This window comes from Chrysoperla carnea, chromosome X (assembly GCF_905475395.1).
Source record: "Chrysoperla carnea chromosome X, inChrCarn1.1, whole genome shotgun sequence".
In the NCBI taxonomy this organism is placed as follows: Eukaryota; Metazoa; Arthropoda; class Insecta; order Neuroptera; family Chrysopidae; genus Chrysoperla; species Chrysoperla carnea.
The window spans coordinates 30,814,742-30,841,848 of NC_058342.1; the positions used below are offsets into that span (position 1 = coordinate 30,814,742).

General features: G+C 28.7%; 1 protein-coding gene across 2 annotated transcripts in view; it reads left to right on the top strand.

Moving 5' to 3' along the window:
• The first annotated feature begins 5,612 nt into the window (after nucleotides 1-5,612).
• Nucleotides 5,613-27,107, top strand: part of LOC123302262 (facilitated trehalose transporter Tret1-2 homolog) — a 40,797-nt gene continuing 19,302 nt past the window's right edge. The window contains exon 1 of one of the 2 annotated variants that reach the window (XM_044885120.1): nucleotides 5,613-5,728. In XM_044885120.1, the coding sequence (XP_044741055.1) occupies nucleotides 5,715-5,728 (14 nt within the window). In that variant the 5' untranslated portion in view covers nucleotides 5,613-5,714. Of the gene's footprint in view, nucleotides 5,729-17,638; nucleotides 17,643-27,107 lie in introns of those variants that run through there. The other variant, XM_044885121.1, reaches the window with a different exon arrangement.

Consider the following 27,107-nt stretch of genomic DNA (forward strand, 5'->3'; position numbering starts at 1 on the left):
AATATACTTAAATATTCTGATTTCGAGTCATAAAAGCACATTTTTCTTTTAAAATATTAAAGTTAAAAATCGTTATTTCTAAACTGTATATCACGTGACCTAAAACGCGGACAAGCCCTGCTGTGATGTCATATCGGTATGAGTCATAAACCATCAATTAGTTCAGTGTAGACAGCTGGGTATAATATATCCATAGGTAATAAGTTTTTATATTTATTATAATCAGATGTCTATGAATATATCTGTCAAACTTATCTGTGTTATTTTGTCTAATGATACCGATATTACGTCACCAAATTGGATGCCCGCGTTTTTGACAGTTTAAAATTTAAGTTTTTGGCAAGAAAGCTTGTGTATTTTTCGAAATAAATTTTTGGTGGCTTTTTATTAGCAAAATCAACATTTTGAGGTACTTTTTAAAAAATAGTAGAATACCCTATTACCTCAGCATGAGTTCCAGTTATGGTGGGTTTCTCACTTAACCAGATCTCACTGTAAATTCATAAATAGCCTCGTATAGTCGTGTTATCTATGCTGCAGGAGTGTGACTTTTAATCAGTTTTTGCAAGTAAAGAACCATAAACCTCCAGGCTATATATTATATACCTCACAAGTGAAGTGCTTTGTGTATTCAGTAAACGTATTTAGTATCATCACATCATAAACTGGCATGGTGTGCTGCGTTCGTACAACGATCAGCTGTTTTATATTGAAAACGACCCTCGTGTTGTGAATTGAGGAATTCAGATCGTGTTTGAACCGCCAGTGGTCAGTATCACAGCAGTACTTCGATATATTTATTATTTAGTGCTTGATATTCTTTTAAGAATAAACAGTGACATTCTCCAGTGAAATCACGCTCCTATTTTACAATGGAATCGTTTAAAAAATTGTGTTGAAAGTTTTCTTAAACTTATTTTATTCAAAACATAAAAAACACTTAATTTGTGAAGTTTTTTTAAATTTTTTATTATTATTTTTGTTTGTGTTTTAATTTAAAGAAATGGATCCAATTAGGTAAGTTTTGAATCTGTTTTTGTTGACTGTATTCTTGTATTTTTATTTCAACCCCTTTGTTGTGTAAAACTACCCCCTTTTTAATAATAGTGCATTAACCTCTACACTTTAACTTCACTGCAATGAAAACAAAGATTTTTGATTTGGACATGTTTACAAATGGGTTTTTTATGTGACAAAGACATATTATTTTGATATAAGGAAATAAAAAAAAAATCATCCCCTTGGATTTTTTCATTATTCCCCATTTACAGAAGTGTTTTGGAAATTTTGTATCGAAAATTACACTCAAAAAAAAAACTAAATAATAATAAAATAAAATAAATATTTCAAGTAATTTTTTATTATTTTAAGTCGGGATAAACCGATTTGCAACCTTTTTCGATTTCTGGTAATACTTGAAAAATTTCTTATTAAAATTTTGTCCGGAAATTTACAAGTTAAAAAAAATTTACAAGCTATATACTAATTTTTGCAAAAAAGGCGGGCAAATACGATTCGGAACATTTTTCGATTCTTTTCGAAAATTTTATACGTGTTTCAAAATAAAGGTTCCATAAAAAAACAAATTTTATAATTTATTGTGTTTTGAATTTGTTTAGGACATAATCTTTGTTTTTTTCGTTTTAAACTCGGAAAATTGTTAAGTTTCTTGTGCTACAGTTATTTTTTTTATTATAAAAGCCCAACTTTAGACCCTTAAAAATTGCAAATCCTTTTAAAAATATTTTGTAAATTTGAAATAATTTAAAATTTGTAAACAAGTGTATATTTCCAAAAAAACAGTCAGCCTGTCTGTCTACCTATTAACGCAATAACACGTAAATGAAAAGAGATAGCAAGCTGAGAAATAATATTGTAATAGTGGTAAACCAGTCAAATTTTACCCACAGAAATCTGTCTTTTTAAACCTTAAGAGATGAAGGAGAGATTCATAAACAAAAATGTTCTTTAAATAAAAAATATATCGTTTGGGTTCGTTTACTTATAATTATTATTATTTGTCTCATTTATCAATTTTTGTCATACCTGTAGCTCGCAAATTAGGGCTCAGATCCAAATTTGGCAAAGGGTTTCTTTGTTGCTCTTGATGAGCTTATTTTGAGAAGTTAGGTTTCTGCAGTTAATAACAGAACACGTTGTATATAGAATATTTAATGAATTAATAATCTGTTTTTGTTTGTGATTGTTTATAACTTTCAAATAAAATTTATTTTTCTGGTCTACGTAGAAATTTTTGATAAATTTTAGAATGATTTTCAAAATCAGACAAATTATGATGCAATTTATTTTTTAACATAAAAATTGTCAAAGTCTAATTTTATTGGACTATAGAAATGTCATATAAAAAATGATGATGTAATCTTTTTTTGAAATTATAACAGATTTGTTAAGTAGATAATATATTATCGATTGAGCCTACTTAACCCTTTTACGTATTTGGGGTCATTTTGACTTAATAAAATATTGAATCATTCGGCATTCGATTCGTTAGTGCGTCAGGAAATTAATATATATTTTATAATTGCATTTTAAATTGGCGGTTAATATTTAATTCACAATTCAATTAATAATGATGAAAATGATTTCAAGCTTGTTACACGGGGGTTTTGGGACCGCTGGACACGAATATTGTGACAGAATTGGTCTAAGGTACCCCTTTGGAAAAATCGAGAAATTCACAAAAATTTTTTTGTTCCTAAATTTGATATAACTGAGTTTATAAGGTAATTTTGACCCAAAAAGTTCAAAAATCGGGTTTATTTGCCGATTGAGCTTCTAGTTTCAGAGAAAAACGATATGACGGATCTTTTTTTAACATTATCTCGAAAAATACTAATTCTATTGTTAAATGAAGCGGATTTTTGAATTTTTTGGGTCAAACTTACCTTATAACATGAGTTTTGTCCAAATCGGAAACAGAAAATTTTTTTCGATTTTTGGCAATTTTTTTAAGGGGTACCCCTTTGAAAAAATCGAAAAATTCTCAAAAAATATTTTGTTTCAGAATTTGATAAAACTGAGTTTTAAAGGTAATTTTTACCCAAAAAATTCAAAAATCGGGTTTATTTGGCGATTGAGCTGATAGTTTCAGAGAAAAACGATATCACGGATCGTTTTTTAACGTTATTTCGAAAAATATTTGTTTAATTGTTAAATGAAGCCGATTTTTGAATTTTTTGGGTCAAACTTACCTTATAACATGAGTTTTGTCCAAATCGGACACAAAAATTTTTTTTCGATTTTTAGCAATTTTATTAAGGGGTACCCTTTGGAAAAATCGAGAAGTCCACAAAATTTTTTTTGTTCCTGAATTTGATATAACTGAGTTTATAAGGTAATTTTGACCCAAAAAGTTCAAAAATCGGGTTTATTTGGCGATTAAGCTGGTAGTTTCATAGAAAAACGATATCACGGATCGATTTTGTTCAAATCAGAACACAGAAAATTTTTTCGATTTTTGGCAATTTTTTTCCGAAGCGAAGGGTCAATTTTATTTATTTGTATAAAAAAAAGTTAGTTTAAACAATATCCTCCCAGATTACCCACCGACAACCTGCATTTTTACGTACAGGAACATTAAAAACCTTCCACTCTACGTTGGGAAATTGCTCGTTTCAGAATTTAAAGAAAAGACACTTATAACCGATTGCTAATTTTATTGGACTATTTCTTTGTTTGGGGGAATTCTTTTTTATTTTGGAATAAAACCCATATGCATATACTGATCGTACACCTGCGTTTGAACTTGTCAAACAAAGAAGTAGCATTTACATGATTTTGAACAGCTTAAAGCCTTAAAATCATTAAAAAAATGGTAAATACTTTTTAATTCTTTTTTTTTTTTGGTTAAAACTTGTTATTCTGTTGTATCAAATGTCTGAGTTTAATTTATTTTTTTTTTTTGGGGAATATTATTTATTACTTATTGAATATTTTGGAGTATTATTTATTTTTAAAAAATTGATAAAGTTTCTCAATATTTATTATTTACAAAATTTTGACATTATTTTGTATATATTGCGAAATATGACGTAACACTAAGATTATTGGGACACTTCCTTTAAAGATAAAAATCTGAAATTTGAAGAAAAAATTACTTCGAGATGTAACATGACTTTCTCGAATTTCTCGAAAATGTGATATTCTGGAGCAATTTTGAGCTTAGATTCGGATTAAGTACGCTAATAGTTTTTCGGAAAGTATACTCATGTAAATTTAACAAAAGAAACATAAACACCAATGACAAATCCAAGTTAAGAGAGAGGGGCTGTTTCTATGAACTTCGCTCTCTTCGTTACGCACATGAACAGGGAATTTCTGAGGTATCCAGTGAAGAAATTGGCACGAAATGACAGCCCTCATGTATGACTCTAGACCGGGCAAAGGCAAACGTAGCTTAGAGAAGACACTCATACATACTTCTGTATCTAAAATACGAGTAAGACAGTGACACCCTAACCATTAACAACCAAAAATACGAGTAAAACAAAGAGACACCATTTTTTTTTTTCTACCTATCTCATTACTATTAGAGAAACTGAGATAGGTATGAGAGTTATATACCCGTCTCGCTTCCTTCTCTATGAGCAATGCGGTCTTGGATAAAGGGACATACAATAAAGTTTATGGCACCCAATAAAGTAATAACAACGGTGGCTTTGACTTAAAATAACTCGTCCATGTCTGCTCTAGATAATATCCCAGAAATTATTCGTTTAATCGTCAAAGAGACCCGATTTATATATTTTTTTGGGGGTCCTAATTACGCTAAATAATTCAAAGACACGAAGATTTTGTTGACTTGGCGAATATCAATCAATTGATACAGACCTAAATATTGCATCTCTGTATATTTATTGCACGTGATATTAGAAATTATGTTTAGATTATTATTTCTAATAAATCTTAAAATTTATGAATAAAGAAATGTCCTTTTTTATGTAATCAGTCAATCATTAACATAATACAAAAATTTTATGCGTTCCAAACAAACATTTTAAACAACAAATTTTTGGCATTCCGTACCAAATTCTATCGAAAATTTATTAAATTTAATCCTATAATAAGAATTACACAAAAAACTCAAGGAATGCCCTCGAGAAGCTGTAGCTATGATTTCAAACGGCCATCGCCCGGATACCGTAAGTTAAGTGGCACTAGACGGCTGCTTCTGTCTTTAAAAATTATTTGCACAGTTTTGAGCAAAAATAATTTTAGTCTCATATCGTTAGATATCTTAAAATGCTCAAATGTTGTCAACCCGAATTTGAATTTTGGGTTTGGAATCTTTATTGGACGGATTATTTTTTTTGTTTTGTTTATAAACATTGTATTTCTATAATTTCAAGTCAAAATTGAATTACATATCATTAACCTTGAAATAAATATAATCAAAAATTTTAGATTGGAAATATTGTTGATTACCCTTCAAATTGTAAACGTCACTTTTTTGATAACATACATTGTTAAGTAGCTAGATAAAAATGAATTTTTCCCAATAAATTTTGATTTAAAACCGTATAATGATTCATCCATTGTCCTAGAAAACACGTGTTTACCTGTTTGTGTGGATTTTTCGTTGAAAAAAAAATCAGTTGCTAAATTTCCTTTAAACACAATTCATCGGAATTGAAATTATTATCTAATATTTATTTGAAAAATTCGATTAGTGCTTCGGATTTCGTTGTGCCAATATGGAATCAATACTGTAAGTAGTAAAATTAATGGTTTTAATCTTGAATTGCATAATGTTTGAAAAATTGACTTTATAGTTATACATAGACTAAGCATCCCCTATCTTTCCGTACAGTGAGTATCGTGCAAACATCTGAGGTGATTGCTTAGGTCAGCTAGGGATATTTACCAAAAAAATACATTTAACAAAAAAGCACATACAATGAATGTTAAATTTTCATATCACAAAATGTTTTACATAAAATATTGTGATTTCGTTGAACTTTTTCGCTTTTTGGCTTAAAAAATACTTATCACGTATCACTTTACATTTTTTCTTACGAATCTACAATGGATTTCACCTAAGCAATTACCTCAGATGTTAACATGCTTACAATCGTTTGATACTCAGTCTATGTAACTCTAACGTCAATGGTTTGATGAATGGTTTGAGAGTGTCAAATATCTAGTTAACCGTGAATATTTATACCCTGAATTTATGTAACCAATCAAGGTATAAGTACTAATTTTAGTCCCAAGTTTGTAACTCTTAGAAATGTTGATGAAAAGAACCAAATTATGGTATAGGCGTGCATAAAATGCACGCCTGTATAATAATAATTAAGTAAAAATACTTTCAAACAATTTCCTTATGATTGGAACAAGTGCAGATAAATAATTATAATATTTTCAATAGAATGGAATTGAATTTCAAATATGAATTCATTGATACAAAATCACTGAAGTTAAATAAACAAAATCATTACTTCTATGAAACAGATTGATTTTAGTTTAAAGTCATGAATTTTATTGATGGAAAATAAAATTGTATGTACTTAGTTGGAATAAATAATCGTGTAAATAAAGCGAATCGACGAATTAAAAGAAAATTTCTTTGCGTTTGCTTTTAAATATAGAATTTGGTTACTACGAACACATATCTGCCATGTCTTGTCTATATGTGGTTGTGTCTACTACATGAATATTTTTGTTACTAACCTACAGAAAGTTTGAAATAAACTTATTGATTGTTGCATTTAAAAAATTGCATTTTATCAATAAAAATTACTGAATTTGGTTTAAGGTGATATTAAAACTATGCCGAGTATGTTTTTATTATCTGCGTCAATTTTATTATAACATTTAGCAAAATTTCCGTAAAAAATTGATTATGAATCTCACATCACTTCCATATGCATGCTAAAAGTTGGCAGGCATTCTTAAATCAGATTTTATTAGTATAGATAAGGAGAATTATTCCAAGGAGGTGAATGGGTCTCGAAATAAACAAGTAAAATTTACCAAATTTTAAAACTCTTGCCAAAATAGGATACCTTAACATTTCGAATTCTCTAGTTATACCATGTATATAAAATATACTAAGGTATACTATGTTTAGTCCCAAGTTTGTAACGCTTAAAAATTTCGAAGCTATGAACAAAATTTTGATATAGATGTTCATAAAATCACCTAAATAGTCCATTTCCGGTTGTCTGTCTGTCTGTCTGTCTGTCTGTCGTCTATCCGCCTGTTATCAAGCTAAAATTTTTATAGCGTGCTTAGGAAGTGAGGGATTTTTATGTCGGTATTTTAAAGTCAGATCGAGTTTGTAAATGAGCAACATAGGTCAATTGGGTCTTGGGTCCGTAGGACCTATCTTGTAAACCGTTAGAGATAGAAAAAAAGTTAAAATGTAAAAAATTCTTATTATAAAAAAATAAACAACTTTTGTATGAAACATTTTTTCGTTAACATCACTGTTTACCCGTGAGAGAGCAAATTATGTGCAAATTGTATAGTATGTATTATATGTTAACATCAGTTATATATGTGTGACACGTATGTCTGTGTAATGTGACAGAGTTATCAACACTGTCTATATATGGTATTTCAACAATTAACTCAGTCAATTGTTTGTTTTCACTTGTTTTAAATAGTTTCTGAGAGATGATCTTAAAATATAAGAATTTTGAAGAGTTATCTGTAGATTATACCCTGGAGTCTATCAGACCTGAAAAATTTGCAAATGTGCAAATTTGGTGAAATTATCTCTTAAATGTGTATTTACTATAACGTATTTATATATGGAGGTTAAGATAAAGAGATTATTATTAAATTTTAATATCCTATCATTTTCAAGTAGTCATTATCGCAAGTTGTCTCCACTTAATAAAAACAATATAATTAATGTCATAGAAATATTTACTAATGGATACACCCTTATTCGGATAAATTCAACGTCATAGAACGCAAAAATTGATAAAGAAGTCTTAAGGACGGACGTTCTCAGAAAGTCACGTTTTCTTAGGATCATCTTTAAATCGTGAATATGCGTTCTCATTAAAACACTTTACAAGCAAGTAAATTTTTTAATATCCCTTAAGGTATAAGGACTCTAGGATATTTCATAGTAATTTAATAACCCAAAATTTTGTTTAAACTTAAAAAAAATGTTATTTTATAAAACGGCATTATAAAATTTATTACTAAAGTATATTTCAAAATAAAAAATTTCTAAATATTTTGATTCTTCCATTTTAAAATATATAAAAGACCTTGAATTTTGTATAATTTTTTTTGCAATATGATTGGTTACCACCTCTGTATCATTTGTGCAATATTGTAAAATTTATATGTAAATTGGATGTTGAGTTTCCAAAGAGTCTCCCTCTTTGGAAAAATCGAGAAATTCAAAAAAAATTTTTTGTTTCTGAAATCGATAAAACTGAGTTTATAAGGTAATTTTGACCCAAAAAATTCAAAAATCCGGTTTGTTTGGCGATTGAGTAGATAATTTCGGAGAAAAACGATATCGCAGGTCGATTTTTGACATTATCTCGAAAAATACTATTTCAATTTTTAAACGACGCCGATTTTTGAATTTTTTGGGTCAAAATAATCTTATAACATGAGTTTTGTCCAAATCGGAAACAGAAAATTTTTTTCGATTTTTGGCAATTTTTTTAAGGGGTACCCCTTTGAAAAAATCGAAAAATTTTAAAAAAATTTTTTGTCTCTGAAATCGATAAAACTGAGTTTATAAGGTAATTTTGACCCAAAAAATTCAAAAATCCGGTTTGTTTGGCGATTGAGTAGATAATTTCGGAGAAAAACGATATCGCAGGTCGATTTTTGACATTATCTCGAAAAATACTATTTCAATTGTTAAACGAAGCCGATTTTTGAATTTTTTGGGTCAAAATAATCTTATAACATGAGTTTTGTCCAAATCGGCAACATAAAATTTTTTTCGATTTTTGGCAATTTTTTAAGGGGTACCCCTTTGAAAAAATCGAAAAATTCTCAAAATTTTTTTTGTTCCTGAATTTGATATAACTGAATTTATAAGGTAATTTTGACCCAAAAAGTTCAAAAATCGGGTTTATTTTTCGATTGAGCTGGTAGTTTCAGAGAAAAACGATATTACGGATCGATTTTTAACGTTATTTCGAAAAGTATTTGTTTAATTGTTAAATGAAGCCGATTTTTGAATTTTTTGGGTCAAAGTTACCGTATAATATGAGTTTTGTCCAAATCGGACACAAAAAATTTTGTTCGATTTTTGGCAATTTTTTTAAGAGGTACCTTGATTTTGGAAAAATCGAGAAATTCACAAAATTTTTGTTGTTCCTGAATTTGATATAACTGAGTTTGTAAGGTCATTTCGACCCCAAAAAATTGAGTTTATTTAGCCATGGATTCCCTCAAAACAGTATACAATATAGCGTACACACCGATACTGACACAGTAATATCCACAAAAAATTTCTTACCATATAAGAGACCTTTTTGAGAGAATGACCCAAAAAGTCTTAAAAATTGTTACTTGGTTCCAGAAGTTAACGTTGAGTGGCTTTCGAAATTTATTAAAAAATTGGACCGGATTTTTATCTGAAAAACTTTTTTTATTCAGGGACGTCTTTACAATGGGAATAACCCAAAAAATCGTTTTGAAAATTTTTCTCAAAAGATGCGCTGATAATATCTATGCTCCACTAAATAAGTGATTTAAAGATCTATAAAACAATAATAGAAATTTCAATGGACTTTGGACCTTTTTATTTTGCTAATGTCTGTACAGAATACACATAAATTATGTAACACATGCAAAAAAAAAAAAAAAAATACATTTATGCCTAAAAATTAAAATTAAGTTCAACGAATGAAACAAAAAAAATTTACATCTAAACCGGTTATTTATGTTAATTAAGTTTAAATAGAATTATTATTTATTTATTGCTTATACTTATTACCTGACTAGAGTGATACCCACCCGCTTCGCTGAGTTTAAAAGTAAAGTATAACACTCGACATAATGGTAAGGATTGTTTTACACAGATAAAATATATGTATGGTTTTTGTATTTTTTTAAATGTATAATAGTCGTAATTATTCATTGAGTATAAAAGAAAAGATGGCCGTGAAATATTTTATATTGACTATTTTTACAGAAATCTGTAATTTATGGTAATGTCAAATTAAATTTATTTTTAATTTTTATTTTATTTTTTATTAATTTATCTTTATAAATTATATCTCATGTGTTATTCTGAAGTATGAGCTATATTGCTGTACAGTTTCATTAAAAACCATTCGCTAGTTTTAGCATGAAATCGTAACAAACAAACAACCAAACAAACATGCTTACTTTCGCATTTATAATATATAGAGATTTATTGCTTTTACTTATTACCTGATAGATTTAAAATTGGTCAAGCATTTGTCGGAATTTTGACAGGCAGGGTTCTGTAAATGTAAATTGCAGACAAATGAGCAAAAACTCGCGAAATGGAGAAAAAAAACAGTATTTTTTTTTATATAAATTTATATAAAAGTATATCTGTCAATTGAGAAGAATAATTTTCAAAATATTGAAAATTGAAAATTTGATTTCATTATTCAGAGTATTACATCCAGATTTCATCCAATTTTAATAAATCAAGTATGTAATCCTACTAAATTTGGGTCATACTTTTCAAATTTGTGGTCAAAATTAACCTAGCTATAATAGATTTCAAGAATGTGGAGTCCTCGTCCCGGAATTAAGCACATAAGTGATAGCTAGCGAAAAACTGACATCACAGCTGAAAAGAATGACCCAAAAATAGTGGGTTTCAAAAAAAATTCCAATAAGATCCGATCAAATTTGCCTGTGTTATCAAAAAAATTAAATTTTTATACTTCATGACGTCATCAAAATCCAAAAAAATTAATTTTGCTCTATCTTTCCCAAATTTTATCCAATTTTGATAAACCAAGTATGGAATCCTACTAACTTTGGGTCATAATTTTCAAATTTTTGGTCAAAATTAATCTAGCTATAAAAGATTTCAAGAATGTGGAGTCCTCGTCCCGGAATTAAGCACATAAGTGATAGTTAGCAAAAAACGGACATCAAAGCTGAAAAGTTCGAGCCAAAATTAGTGGGTTTCAAAAAAAATTCCAATGAAATCGGATCAAATATGCCTCTGTTATCAAAAAAATTAAATTTTTTAACTTCATGACGTCATCAAAATCCAAAAAAATTAATTTTGCTCTATCTTTCCCAAATTTTACCCAATTTTGATAAACCAAGTATGGAATCCTACTAAATTTGGGTCATACTTTTCAAATTTGTTGTCAAAATTAACCTAGCTATAATAGATTTCAAGAATTTGGAGTCCTGGTCCCGAAATTAAGCCCATAAATGATAGCTAGCAAAAAACTAATATCAAAGCTGAAAAGCTCGACCCAAAATTAGTGGGTTTGAAAAAAAATTTCAATAAGATCGGATCAAATATGAATGTGTTATCAAAAAAATTAAATTTTTTAACTTCATGACGTCATCAAAATCCAAAAAAATTAATTTTGCTCTATCTTTCCCAAATTTTACCCAATTTTGACAAACCAAGTATGTAATCCTACTAAATTTGGGTTCTACTTTCCAAATTTGTGATCAAAATTAACCTAGCTCTAATAGATTTCTAGAATGTGGAGTCCTGCTCCCGGAATCAAGCACATTAGTGATAGCTAACGAAAAACTGACATCAGAACTGAAAAGAATAACCAAATATTAGTGTGTTTCAAAAAAAATTCCAATAAAACGAATCAAATTTGCCTGTGTTATCAAAAAAATTAAATTTTTTAACTTCATGACGTCATCAGAATTCAGAAAATTTATTTTTGCTCTATCACATCCAAATTTTATCCAATTTTGATCAATCAAGAAATTAATCCTACTAAATTTGGGTCATACTTTTCAAATTTGTGATCAAAATTAACCTAGCTCTAATAGATTTCTAGAATGTGGATTCCTGCTCCCGGAATTAAGCACATTAGTGATAGCTAACGAAAAACTGACATCACAACTGAAAAGAATGCTTACTTTCGCATTTATAATATGTAGAGATTCACAGAGGTAGAGAAGTAAGAACAATTAGCGAGTTAGCCGGCCACCTTCAAAACCTTCATAAATAATGTATTACACATTTTTAGAAGAAAGAAAACATATTCATATTTTCATTAATTACGACCTTTTTGTTTAATTGTTTATTTATTTTGTTAAGGTTAACTAGAAATAAGCCACAGTAAATTTATTTAATTTCATAGAATATTTTTATTAATTTTTTTTTTTTTAATTAAAGACATTTTAATAAGTTGTTCTAAAGTTTGTTAATAATAATATTATTAAGGTTATTCGAGTTGTACTACAAAAAATTATACTCTTGTAAAAAATCTATTTTCTCGAATGCCATTACATTTACCTCATGTAGGCGACACTAAGGCTTTAAAAGTTTAAAATCTTTTCAGTGAATTTTGATTGAATCTGGATGAAAAATTACTGACATCTATTGTATGCATCGTGGTTCGCTTCGTATGTATCGTATAGTGTGAAGTCCGTTTGGCTTTGTCAGTTTTGGTTGATTTAACGTATATCGAGGGTGTGATATATGATTATCAAGGATTACGAATTTGATAAAACTGAGTTTGTAAGGTAATTTTGACCCAAAAAGTTCAAAAATCGGGTTTACATGGCGAATGGGCTGGTAATTTCAGAGAAAAATGATATCACGGATAGATTTTTAAGGTTATCTGGAAAAATACACGTTGAATTGTTAAATGAAGGCGATTTTTGAATTTTTTGGGTCAAAATAACCTTATAAAATGAGTTTTGTCCAAATCGGCAACAGACAATTTTTTTCGATTTTTGGTAATTTTTTTAAGGGGTACCCCTTTGGAAAAATCGAGAAATCCACAAAATTTTTTTTGTTCTTGAATTTGATATAACTGAGTTTATAAGGTAATTTTGACCCAAAAAGTTCAAAAATCGGGTATACATGACGATTGGGCATGGGGAATTTCAGAGAAAAACGATATCACGGATCCGGAAATGGAGCCGATTTTTAGGCTGTACTCAATATATGATATTCTTTCTTTATTCGTCCATTAAGAGAAAATTTTCTTTACGTTAGCTATCGAACATCCTGAAGATGTCATTACAAATCAAATAAGCCTTGAGTGTATATTAATGTTGATTAAACTATCAAATGAAATCAATTGTTACTATACAACAAGATTTTTTTATTATTATTATTGTTACATATTTTTTAATTATTTTGATTATAATTAAAATCATTTAACGAACATATGGTAAATTATATCATAATATTAATATTTTATTTTTAATAATTATTTGTGATTTATGTGCCCTACAGCCACAACTTTAACACTCATTTTGTTTATGTATTACATTAGTCACGTGCTGCAGCGGCCTTAGAGTGGTACGAATAGTACTCCTACACCTGGTACCGTCATCCGGTAGCACACGAATTTCCCAATTTTTTTTAATTTTATGTATTATACACTGAACAAAACATTCTTAATATGAATCGATATGAGGTTGTGTCAACCTCATTGCAAGTGCAAATATTTAAAAATGGGGCCACCAATGTGATACAACTACCATACGGGGTTGAGTGGTGAAGTTTACACAAGCGCATTAGTTGTTTGTATGAAAGACAAAATTTCAACCACTTTCTACCACTTTTAAATATCATCACAAAATACTAATGTGATTGACACAACCGCATGATCACGTTTGTTAGGTTTATTCAAAAAAACAGAAGAGTTTTCTTCGAGTCGGGCTTGAATTACCGTTGATTTGAGTGTCTTAAGTTCATTGTTGTATCAACTGGGCTACCGATGGTTGTTTTTATATGTTAAAAATATGTTCTCTATTATAAAAATGATCAATATGTTTATTTCAAACTCTCTGTACATTAGTAACAACAATCTTCATGTAGTTGACACAATCGCACATTGGCTAGTCCTGACAGGTATATGTTCGTAATAAAATCCTATATTTACACGATTATATATTCCACCTAAGTACAATTTTATTTTCCATCAATAAAATGCATGACTTTAAACTAAACCCAAGCTCTTTCATAAAAGTAATGATTTTGTTTATTTAAATTCAGTGATTTTGTATCAATGAATTCATATTTTAAATTCAATTCCATTCTGTTGTAAATACAATTATTTAGCTAGACTTGTTCCAATCATTAGGAAATTGTTTGAAAGTATTTTTACTTTATTTCAATATGTTTATTGAATAAAATTGAATAAAAAAGTGTTATTATATCTCGATAACAAATATTCTGATATCACCATTTCATTTTTTTTTTATTGGTCATTAAATCGATACTTTCTAACTAGAAAACGGACATTAATGACAATAATGTTAGTTATTAACCTATTTAAATTTTATAACCCTTAAAACTGACACAGTTCGATAGAATGAAATTTTACAGGATCTAACTCAAAGAAAATTTAATTCTAGGCAATCTGAAGTCTAATTTCTTTCGGTACCCAACGAAAATAAAACCTTTAGTTAATATACGATCAGTTTTGTGGTTTTCAAATTATCAACATTTTTATACTCTGTGTATATGAAATTTATCAGGGTATATAAAATTTAGTCCTAAATTTATAATGCTTAGAAATATTGAATCTACAAACAAAATATTGGTATAGATGTTTATAATATCATCTAATTAATCCATTTCCACCGAAAAGGGAAAAAATAGTGTATTCGAGATTATAACAATTTTAAAATGAAATAATTCAAAATTTTCCCTCGCAATAGGTGCCAAAACTCTGTTTATTGTGATCAAGGGACTTTGAACCGTACTTGCTAAAACATCCGAACTACCTTAAAAAAAATAAAAAAAACTTCATACTTAATAATTAATAACACATTTTTACAACAAGTTACAAATATTGTATTTTCAAAACAATTTCTATCCTCAATTACACATAATTTTATATTCTAAACATTTATAATAGCATTGCTTACGTAATAATTAAAACATAACCTCCTTGAAAAGCATAGCATACTAGTGAGCTGAGTTGATATACAAAGTTTAAAAAAATATTTATCTTACCGGAAGAAAAATTATTACAATAACAATAGCAAATAGATTATAATATAGGCAGCGGTTTGGTTTGTGTTGAATTGTTAGTTTTTATCCTTGGCATTTAACATCAATCTGGGTTAAACATTTATTAGCATCTATTAAATAGCTTTACTCTATACCTGATATCGCTTTCTTCAATATTCATAATAAATTACATAAATATGTTTGTTTAGTTTCTTGTTAGTCGCAGAAATAAAACACTAAAAACGGTCAAAGGCTCCAGGATTAGACATGGATACCGTTGTACCAGGTACCACAATAGGGTATTCTACTATTTTTGAAAAAGTACCTCAAAATGTTGATTTTTCTAATAAAAAGCCACCAAAAATTTATTTCGGAAAAATATACAAACTTTCTTGCCAAAAACTTAAATTTTAAACCTTTTTTAAACTGTCAAAAACGTGGGCATCCAATTTGATGACGTAATATCGGTATCATTATACGAAATAACACAAATAAGTTTGACAGATATATTCATAGACAACTAATTATAATAAACATAAATATTGACTATCTATGGATATATTATACCCAGCTGTCTACACTGAACTTACTGATGGTCTATGGTTGATACCGATATGACAACACATGGGGCCCTAAAACTTGCCCGCGTTTTAGGGCCCCAGAAACCCTTTTGTAACGAGTTTGGACCGATTACATAACAAATTTCCCGAAAACTCAACTAGACGATGAGAAACCGTTTACTCCGAGTACCAGGTACATCTGAAACCAATTCTACCACAATATTCGTGTTCAGCGGACCCAAAAACCCCCCGGGTAACAAGTTTGGAATCATTTTCATCACTATTAACCGAATTGTGAATTTAGTATATTTACGGTTAATTTAAAATGCATACTATTTATGCAAATTGCATATTTTTAATTTCTTATAAATCAATTTAGGTTACAAATTCCCTGACGCTTCGAATCGAACGAATCGAATGTCGAAAACCGCATTAAAATCCGACTTACTGTTCAAATTTTTCGAGCCGCATTGCTTCGTTTCTGAGACTATGTGTATACTTTGTTGGTATACATCTATGTACACAATGACTGTTGCTTATAAATATTTGAAAAGCATGCTTTCATTATTTTATTGTACAGTCAAACCTGTCAATTGTATACAAAATCTTGGATAAAAGTTCAAAAGGGGTACCATAGGAATCAATTCTTGGTATATTGTATTATTCACATAGAGTTAAGAATGTACAAGGTCCAGGACAGTTTTGGATAAGAGGCTTGATTTTTTTTATATAAAGTTGACCTAAATCAATTCTAAAAATTTAAGGGGCGGTTTCCCGATTATTTAAATAAATAAATGACTTTAAAAGTAACCATATTTAACATTGGTTTTATGGTAAAACAGTAGATGGATGATATGTTTTCATAGATTTATCCAAAACTAGTCGGTGGAAATTAAAAAAAAAACTATTTAAATTAAAGTTAACACATTAATAAATTATTGAAAAAAAAAATCCTTTGTGCCAGACAAATTTAAGGTTGTATTAGCACGGTAGTGTCGACACAAATTAAAAAAAAAATATATATATATTTTCAATTTTGATGGAATGAGTAACAAAATTTTCTGTAAGATAAGTAAATTAACTTGTGAAGAGGTTTTACTTTACGCCTCAATAAACTCATATGAAAAAAAATTTTTCTTTATCAAACAATGACACTTTTTTTTGTATTAAAATAAAAATTTCGCAAGATGTGTTAATAGAATTTAGGTAATAAATTTAAAGAATCAATTGTCAATAATTTCTATACTGTAGGGAATAATAAAATGTATTTTTTAAATTTTTGTTGACATTTTGAAAATTTCTCTCATCACGAGAGTAAAGGTGTAAGCAAAATAACGACCAACATGTGTACATATAATAAATTGGCCCTTATCACTGTATTTTCCCTTACTACTTGAGATTCTCTTTATTATGTAAAATTGAAATTACATGAAATCGAACATTATTAAAATAAAAAATTTATATGAAAAAAAAAAACAGAACTAATGATTGATTATTATCATGTTAAAAATGCATTTTTCAAATAAAATTATGTATAATTTTGTAAAATATAAACACACTTGCTTCTTGTTGCATCATATGCAAGTCAAGTAATTGAAATAATATGTTTTTAATTATATCTGTTTGAAAATGTGATTCCTTTCACCATACAATACGAGTTTTATGAAAAAAAAAAAAGAAATATTTTGATAAAGACACTATCAGAATAAAAATTGTTAATACAGTGTCCATAAACCGCAAAAATCGTATATTATAGAAAACAGTAAAATCTATAATTTTTTAAAAATCGGAAACTATCGAGGAATAGGGTATTCTAATATATTTGAGAAAGTACTTCAAAATGTTGATTTTGCTAATGAAAAGCCACCAAAAATTTATTTCGGAAAAATACACACGCTTTCTTGCCAAAAACTAAAATAAAATTTTACATTTTTTTTAAACTGTCAAAAACGCGGGCATCCAATTTGGTGACGTAATATCGGTATCTTTATACGAAATAACACAAATAAGTTTGACAGATATATTCATAGACATCTGATTATAATAATTATAAATACTTATTATCTACACTGTATATATCATACCCAGCTGTCTACACTGTACTAACTGTTGGTCTATGGTTCACACCATTTTTTCGTAAATATCACTGTTTACCCGTGAGAGCGCAAATTATATAGTATGTATTATATGGGAATATCAGTTGTTTGTGTGTGACATGAATGTATGTGTCGTTATTTTTCTTTACTTTCATAACGTAAAACAGTAAATCAATACTCTCTATACATAGTATTTCAACAATTAACTCAGTCAATTGTTTGTTTTCTCTTGTTTTTTCTTAAATTAAAGTTAGGAAAGTCAATTTTAGGATCATTCTTTATAACCATAACTTGTTCGTTAAGTAGAAAGTACCAGATTAGTTACTTTAAATAGGAATGAAAAACTTTAGTCACGTTTTCCATTATACATTTTATTTTTTTCTTAATGAAAATAATAGTTTTTTTTTTTTTTTTTTTAATATTATTTCTAGTTATGCAATTAATTAGCATTCATAATTCATATTTTTATTATGTAGGCTTGTTCTTTTAAATGATTTATATTCCAGAACAACAATTCCTACCCTTTTAAATGTGGGCAGGGTTATTGTTAACATTGTAACAAAGGCATTTCTTCTGTACGTCATGTTAAGGGTAAGATGATATGATATTGAATTTTTACATCCTGCTAATCATTGATTTTATCTATGAGTCACTCATACCCGACTATTTGTAAAAGCTTGAGGTGCTTAATTTAAAATATCAAAAATGAATCGGAACCCCACACCTACTCCACATACGTAGTTATTTTTCGATTCATTCTTGATATTAAGCGCCTCAAGCTTTTACAAATAATCGGATATAAGAGACTCATAGATAAAATTATTTTCTACTTTTTAGTACAATAAAAGCTTGTCTCTTAAAAAGTATTTTTTATTAAAATTTTTAATTTAAGACTAAAAAAAATGCATATATATCAAATATGGTGGAAGCGATGGGAAAATCAGGACGCCACAACCTTACCATGCATTGTTATCCAAACTAAATGTACATGCAAAATTTCAGCTCAATCGCAAACTGGGAAGTGGATCAAATTTGACTTCCAAGATTTGATAAAAGACAGACAACGGGACAGGCGAAACTAAATAAAAGCTTGTAAATTAGTTCAAACAGTAATATATTTGAATTAAACTTAGTATCCATAGAGAATTTAAATACTTAACTTTGTTAGTTGTGATATTTCTCGTTAAATGGTCTATTTACCTTAGGTAAATATTTTTAAATAATTTCAAAACATGTTGTAGACATGCCTGTTAAATTTTAATTTTTTTTTTTTTCGCAATATCAACAAAAAAAAATACACCTCAAAACGATTAAATTTTTATCTGTTGACTTTTTCATGAATCACTTGGTATAAAAAATAAACATAAAATAAATAACATAAAAATTAAATTCACAGTAATCATGATGAAATAAATAATTTTGTAATTAATTACAAATATAAATTATTATTAATTAATTTAAGTATCTCAACAATTTTATAGTTGTATATACAAAGTGAGACGTAAGTGGATATACAGTTTTAAAAGATATTAGTTTCTCTATACTCTTCTAAACTATCTATCTTTCTCTAATGTCACTCCATCTGGTGCTACATTATTGTAAAACTCTAACACTTTAATTCAACCGTTTTGTTTGTCATGACATTTTCAATTTCATCTGAAAGAAATATTAAAAATTAATTGAAAAATTTTATCCCGACTAGAATTTTCGGTTAGGCTTTTATTAGGTTTGCATGAGGCATTCCGAATTCTCGGTTTAAGGCGAATAAGGCAGGCACATAAGGCCCGAATGGAAAACGTAACGCACGTCCAGCTCCCTACCTAAAATAGGAACGTAGAAGAAAAGGAATATTTTTAGGCGTTTTTTTCCCATTTTCGGGGAAAATCCCATCAGCATGTATAGAACAGAAAATCGTAATTTTGGGGGGATTTTTTTTATTTTCCGGAGGGTTTCAATGAAAAACTTGAAGTTTTTCCCGTAGAGTTCAAGCAATTCCCCGTCGAATGTCGAAAACCGCATCTATCTATCATGTCTAAATTAATAAAGGCTAATTTTCTTAAGATGAAACTAATATTTACTAATTAACAGCATGAAAAATATTTTTCTTAAAGTGTGTTATTCTTCTATAAGCGATTTTCTCTTAATCTTTAGACATCAATATTTAAAAAGTTATGATGATGTATCGTAAAATTTTACTTTTAATTTTTTTCTAATTTTCCCAAGGTCTAACAGAATGCATCCCCAAAACATCTAAATTTGCCAAGAAAACTTTCCTCTGTAAGATAGGCAGTCATTTTTTTCATTTTTCTGGTTTTTGAAAAGTCCAGGAAAGAGACTCTACTCAATGCAAACACTGCAAAATTTGGTATCTTATAAAATGAAAAATTATGTTAACTCTTTGATGAAGTGCACAAATGTATCAAATATTTTGGTCGAGATGCTTTTTGTATTCGAAAAAATGTCTCTTAACGTAGAATGACCCATATCTAAGATTATCTGCGTTTAAATTATCATGCAGTACATTTGCATTTGCTGTTAAACAAATGTAAAAAGTTGAATTATAATAAATTTACATTTATTTTACTTACCATAAAATTCATGATTGATAACTCTGCAAAAACTTACAGTATCCAGTAGTTTTCATTTAAAAGGGTATCATTTAGATAGAAATATTGATTATATGTTATTATTCCATCATAGAAAAAGAACTTTCCTATTAAACACAATTGTCAGGCTAAGTGCATTCACTACTGGGGATTGTACACTCTCGTCAAATAAAATTGACTAAATTTATTTTAAAAAAAAGTGAAAACAAACAATTGACTGATTACTCTGTCACATTACATATACATACATGTTATACATATTTAGCTGATATTCCCATATAATACATATTATATAATTTGCGCTCTCACGGATAAACAGTGATGTTTACGAAAAAATGTATCAAACAAAAGTTGTTTATTTCTTTATAGCGAACATTTTTTACATTTTAACTTTTGTTCTATCTCTAACGGTTTACAAGATGGGTCATACGGACCCATAGGTCAAGGCCCAATTGACCTATGTTGCTCATTTACGAACTCGACGTCACTTTTTACGTCCTGAGTACGCTTGATATCTTTTTTCGTTTTTGAGTTATCGTGCCCACAGACGGACGGACGGACAACCGGAATTGGACTAATTAGATGATTTTATGAACACTTGTACCAAAATTTTCTTCGTAGCATCAATATTTTTAAGCGTTACAAACTTGGGACTAAACTTAGTATAGCTTGCATATTACATATATGCATGGTATAAAACTGTTTGAAAGATTTGGAGGTATTTAAAATAACCAGTTCACAAAAAAATGAAAGAATATTTCCACAAAATATATTTAATAAATTGTATGCAGTGGAAAATAATAAGGCAGTTGTTTCAATTTTTTTTATTTTGAGTGTATCTGAATAGTGTTTATATTTTTGGCTTTGAGCCAAAATTTATTTGATGTAGACAATGTGGCGACGAATATTCCGCAATCTAAGATAAAATAAATGACAAAAATACGTCAGATAAAAAAAAAATTATTTCTTGTATAATCTTTAAATTAGAGAAATGTTTTTATTTGTAAGATTAAAAATAAATTACCGAAAACTTCGATACATTAAATTTAACTTTTCAATGAATCGAAAAATTGATTTATTCTGCCTAAGAAAAAATAGTTGAATATCATTATTTGTCATTTTTGATTTTGAATCGATTTTAAAACCAAGATTATACCTACTTAGGGAAAGTTTTAGTAAATAGTAACCGATTTCAAAATAAGAGGATGGTTGTGTATGCATGATTTTTTTAGAAAATATGCGACCGATTTTGATATTTCTGTCATTGGAGCAGTACTGATTTTGACCACCCATAAGCTGGGTTGTTGCTTACAGCCATTAATCGTAAAAAAATAAAAGCGTTTGCAAATCGATCCATTTTACATCTTTTTTGACTAGTCCACCTTCTATTGCCGATTTTCCATGGCAGCGAGTTTTTTTACGTATTTTATGTACTGGATTTTAAATGTTAGAAAGTGTTTTTTTGACTTTAAAAGAAACAATTATATGTATACTTAGAGCTTTAAAACTACGCAACGGATTTTAATGCGATTTTGTCTAATAGAGGAAGGTTTTAATGTTTAATACATGCATAATATAGTAGAGTGAGGGGTTGAAAGGGATGGTCTTCAAAAACTTAAAAATTTGTGCATCGATTAAGCTCAAATATTGACAAGATATTCAACCAACTTCAAAGATTGTTTTTATCTATTTTTAACCTTCATGGGGTGAAAAGTGAGAATGACTAATCGAATATTTTCAAATATACTCAAGTGGGGTATCAAATGCAAGGGCATGACGTGTACATTACAAAACTATAACCCCTACGTAGGGGGATATGAGGGAGGAGTGAAAATGGGGATGTTATCCAGCAAAGCGGGTAGTGCACAGTTTGTATTTCGATACGACTAGAAGTAAGTCGAGATAATGATATACCCTTAGGAAAAGTTTAATGTAGCCATGAAAATTTATCTATCGGCTACGAAATGTGATCTGGCGCCTACAGAATAATACAAAGAAGTTCCACTTCCTCCTGACTTACTAATGGAATAACCTTAATAACAAAAAATGATTTCCTTCCTCAATAATAAAACTAGTGTCCTTAAAAAAAAATAATTGAATATTTATAATGATAATTAATTAGTTGATGATTTTAAAAGAATTATTCACTTCAATAATTAATAATTAAATGATATTTATGATATGGCGGTGTGCGTGTTACATACACACTCAACGCGTAACACACCCACATTTAGCCGACCATGAACAAAACATATGCTGGCTTGGTCGGTTTGTTCGCTCATCGCTGCCTGGCCTATCAGACAGACTGACTTAACAGTGTTGTTCAGTTGTTGTTGAATGTTTTGTTATTGTTCATGATAACAATGTCAAGGAAATTAAATTATACACCGTAAAAATATCAACATTATTAAAATAATTGACGCATCAATATAAACAACAAATCTTTAAGGAGTTTCATGACCTTACCACAATTATCATACGTCATTTTTATGACATCATTTTTATTGTTTTATTTAGATTTGAATTAATAATAGCTGCTACTCGGAACATTTCGAGAGCATATTGTAAGAAATTATCCCTGATTTAAGGATGTATGAACATGGTAGTGGGGGCACAAATTTAAAAAATATATATTTTCAATTTTGATGATAAATTATATTATAACTTGACAATATAAGACGAAAAATAAGAATAAAATTTTTCAATATCTGGCGTTATTTTCGAAATATCGAAAATTGAAAATTTTGTTCAATTATTTAGCTTTCGATATTTCTAAAACCAAGTTACATATCGAAAAATTGTATTCTTATTTTTCGTCTACATTCATGAAGTTATAACAAAATTCATCATCAAATCTGAAAATAAGATAAAAATAATTTCAACCCTTAATCTACCCTGCTCTTACATCCCTTATATGGACGGTGACACTTAGTTTTTTTCTTTTCTAATTCATTGCTAAAATCTTTACTTTCTATTAAAAAGTTTTTTTTTAATTTGTTTTCATTCCAAATGAAAATTATCAAAAACTTCCAAAATATGTCGTTTTTTGAGATTCCTCCATAAGAGCCAATGTATTTTATATCGATTTTTAATGACTTTTTTCTTAAAAATTTGCACGGATACCTAAGCTGAAATTTTAACCACATATTCTTTGAGTAAAAGACTACCTACAAACAAATTTTGAGCCTTTAAATCAAACACTGTTGTCATGCTCATACATCCTTAAACAAATAAAAATAAATTATTCAAATATTATAATTTCTGCCTCCTTCGAGATAATTCACAATTTCTTTAAGTTTTTTTCTACTATAATTGTCACAATTATAGTAAATAATAAGCTTCCAAAATTGTAAATCAACAAATAAAATTACCATAAAACAATTAGTATGATTATCAATTGTTCATGAAAATGACATCAAATAACATCACCTTAAAAATAAAATTCACGAGGTTAATGGGAGACTTATTGTTTTCGTTCTGTTTTGTCCAACAATCCCACGCTGTTGTATGACCTCCCACTCCTCAACCCATCAACTTATTTTATGTCATTTATTTTCCATAAATCCTTTTCAAGTATGGTTACAATATTTTTTACATAGATATTCGATACACGAAAAATAATTCATGGTTATTTACAATTTAATAAATAAATATAACTGATTATATGATTATATTTCTTGCACCAGGTACCTCTGAGACCAATTTTGTTACGATTTTCGTGTTTAGCGACCCCAAAATCCCCCTAGTAACAAGTATGGGCTGATTATATGACGAATTTCTCGAAAATCTCAGGAAGCGACGGGGATACCGTTGCACCAGGTACCTCTGAGACCAATTATATCACGATATTCGTGTTCAGCAGTCCCAAAAACCCCCTAGCAACGAGTTTACACTGATTATATGACGAATTTCTCGAAAACTCCAGTAGATGGCGATAATACTGTTGCACCAGGTACCTCTGAGACCAATTCTGTTACGATATTCGTGTTCAGGGACCCCAAAAAATCTCGTGTAACAAGTTCGACCCGATTTTATAACAAATTTCCCGAAAACTCCACTAGACGACGAGGAGCCGTTTACCCTAAGCCCCAGGTAACTCTTAGACCGATTCTGTAACGATCAGCATCACTTTTAACCGAATTGTGAATTTAATGTGAACGGTCAATTTAAAATGCAATTAAATCAGACTAAGTCACAAAATTTCCTGACGCTCTAACGAATCGAATATCGAAAACCGCATTTAAATTCCACGTACTGCTCAAATTTTTCGAACTTTATTCCATCGTTTCTTCGTCTATTTTTGGCGTTCAATCAAACAAATCAAATTATATGACAATTGTAATATTTTATAACTAAAATGAATATATTTTATGTTTATGAAATGTAATTAAAACTTGTCAAAATAAATCAATAATAGTGTACAAAATAGTTTTTATAATAATAATTATTATTATTACTAGCTCAACCCGTGAGGAACAAATTTCGTGATGAAAATTGGTGAAAATGTATCATGTATTACAAATTGTAATTATATGCTAGAGACTAGCATGTTTGCCTAATAATATTTTGAGAAAAATGTGCCAGATGTCTTCATCAATCAGCAGATAATTGGAATTTTAAGTAAAATTTAAAAAACCCCCGCCAAATTTTTCAGGCACGGAACCCTTAACTCGCACTTAAAGTATATCTATGAAAACTCTCCATTAAATAACCGATTTCCATAAAGACTTTTCCAAATTGAACCAATTTTCAACAATGTCGTCAATTTTTTAGTTTTTTCGGGTGTGAAACCCTAAACTCGCACTTAAAACCTATCTAAGAATACTCCCCATTAAATTACCTTTCAAACGAAACCTAAAAAATCAAAATCGTTTCATCCGTTTAGGCGCTACGATGCCACAGACAGACACACGCACACACAGCGGTCAAACTTATCAACACCCCTTCTTTTTAGTTCGGTTGCTAAAAACTTAACATTTATGAAGAAATAAGGTTATAGAGGTATTATTTAGGTCTTTGCTGAAAGCATGATTTTGTTTTATCAATATTATTGACTCGTTTACCATAAACTGAGTCAATAATATTGGCTGTGCTAGACTAGTCGCAAGATAAGTTATTAAAATTGCCTATGTCTGATTATGACGATAAAGATATTATTCAGTAAGAAATATTTCTTCGAATTTATTAAACTACAATATTAACTACAATTGCAATAATTATTACTATGTGGGTGGCGCCATAGGGGATAACATTTATAATAAATTCACATAAAAAATGATAAACTATTATTGTACCTACAGAGTAATTCACTACAAGCAATGGGACATTTTATTAAGTCCTGACTACACATCACGTAGAATACAAAAACAAATTTCAAATATTGTTGCTTTGAATAATATTAATATTATAACAAAATACTGATGTGATTATCACAACTACACGAGCAGGTGAAAAAAAATATAAGTTTTATAAATCCTAATAGGTTTATTGAAAAAAAATTGATTTCTTCAAGTCGGATTTGAACCAGCGTCATATGGATTACAATTGATTTTGTGTGTCCCAAGTCCACAGCTGAACCAACTGCGCTATCGTTGCATCGCATACGAAAAAAATATAGTTTATGTTATAAACATGATAAATATGTTTATTTCAAACTCTGTTAACTAGTAACAATCTTCATGAAGTTGCCTCAATCCCATATGGACTAGACATGATAGATAAGTTTTCATACTAACCTAATGCTACATTTAAAACAAACGTAAAGATATGTTATTTTAATTCATGGATTCACTTTATTTACACGATTATTTATTCCAACTAAGTACAATTTTATTTTCCATCAATAAAATACATGACTTTAAACTAAAATCAATCTCTTTCATAGAAGTAATGATTTTGTTTATTTAACTTCAGTGATTTTGTATCAATGAATTCATATTTTAAATTCAATCCCATTCTATTGTAAATACAAATATTTAGCTGATGTACTTGTTCCAATCCGCTGACGTTTTTACTTGACCAACATGTATATTTGTAATAAATTACAATAAAATAATCATATAATGAATAAAAATTATAGTTTTTATTGATTTCTAAGTAACCAAGGCTAGTGGTTATTTTCCAAATTGTATAATTGTCATGTCATTTGAATATCAGGTATATTTATGTTATATTTAAATTGTAAATTTTTACAATTGATAACATTTACAATAAAAAAAAAAGTTGTTCAATTATATTTTTAACTAGTTGAAAAACAGGGCCATAATCATGTTATATTTAAGTTTAATATTTCTAACGATATAAGACTAAAATTACACTGAAAAAATTCAAACAATAACAATCTCATCCCGAAGTTGGCCATATTGAAATGAAGTAAAAATACTTTCAAACAATTTCCTAATGATTGGAACAAGTACAGCTAAATATTTGTATTTACAATAGAATGGGATTGAATTTAAAATACGAATTCATTGATACAAAATCACTCAAGTTAAATAAACAATTTACTTCTATGAAAGAGATTGATTTTAGTTTAAAGTCATGCATTTTATTGATGAAAAATAAAATTGTACTTAGTTGAAGTGAAAGTGAATCGATGAATTAAAAGAAAATTTCTTTGCGTTTGCTTTTAATATAGGATTTGTTTACTGCGAACACATACCTGTCATGTCTAGCCAATATGCAGTTGCCTCCACTTCGTTAAGATTGTTGTTACTTATTTACAGAGAGT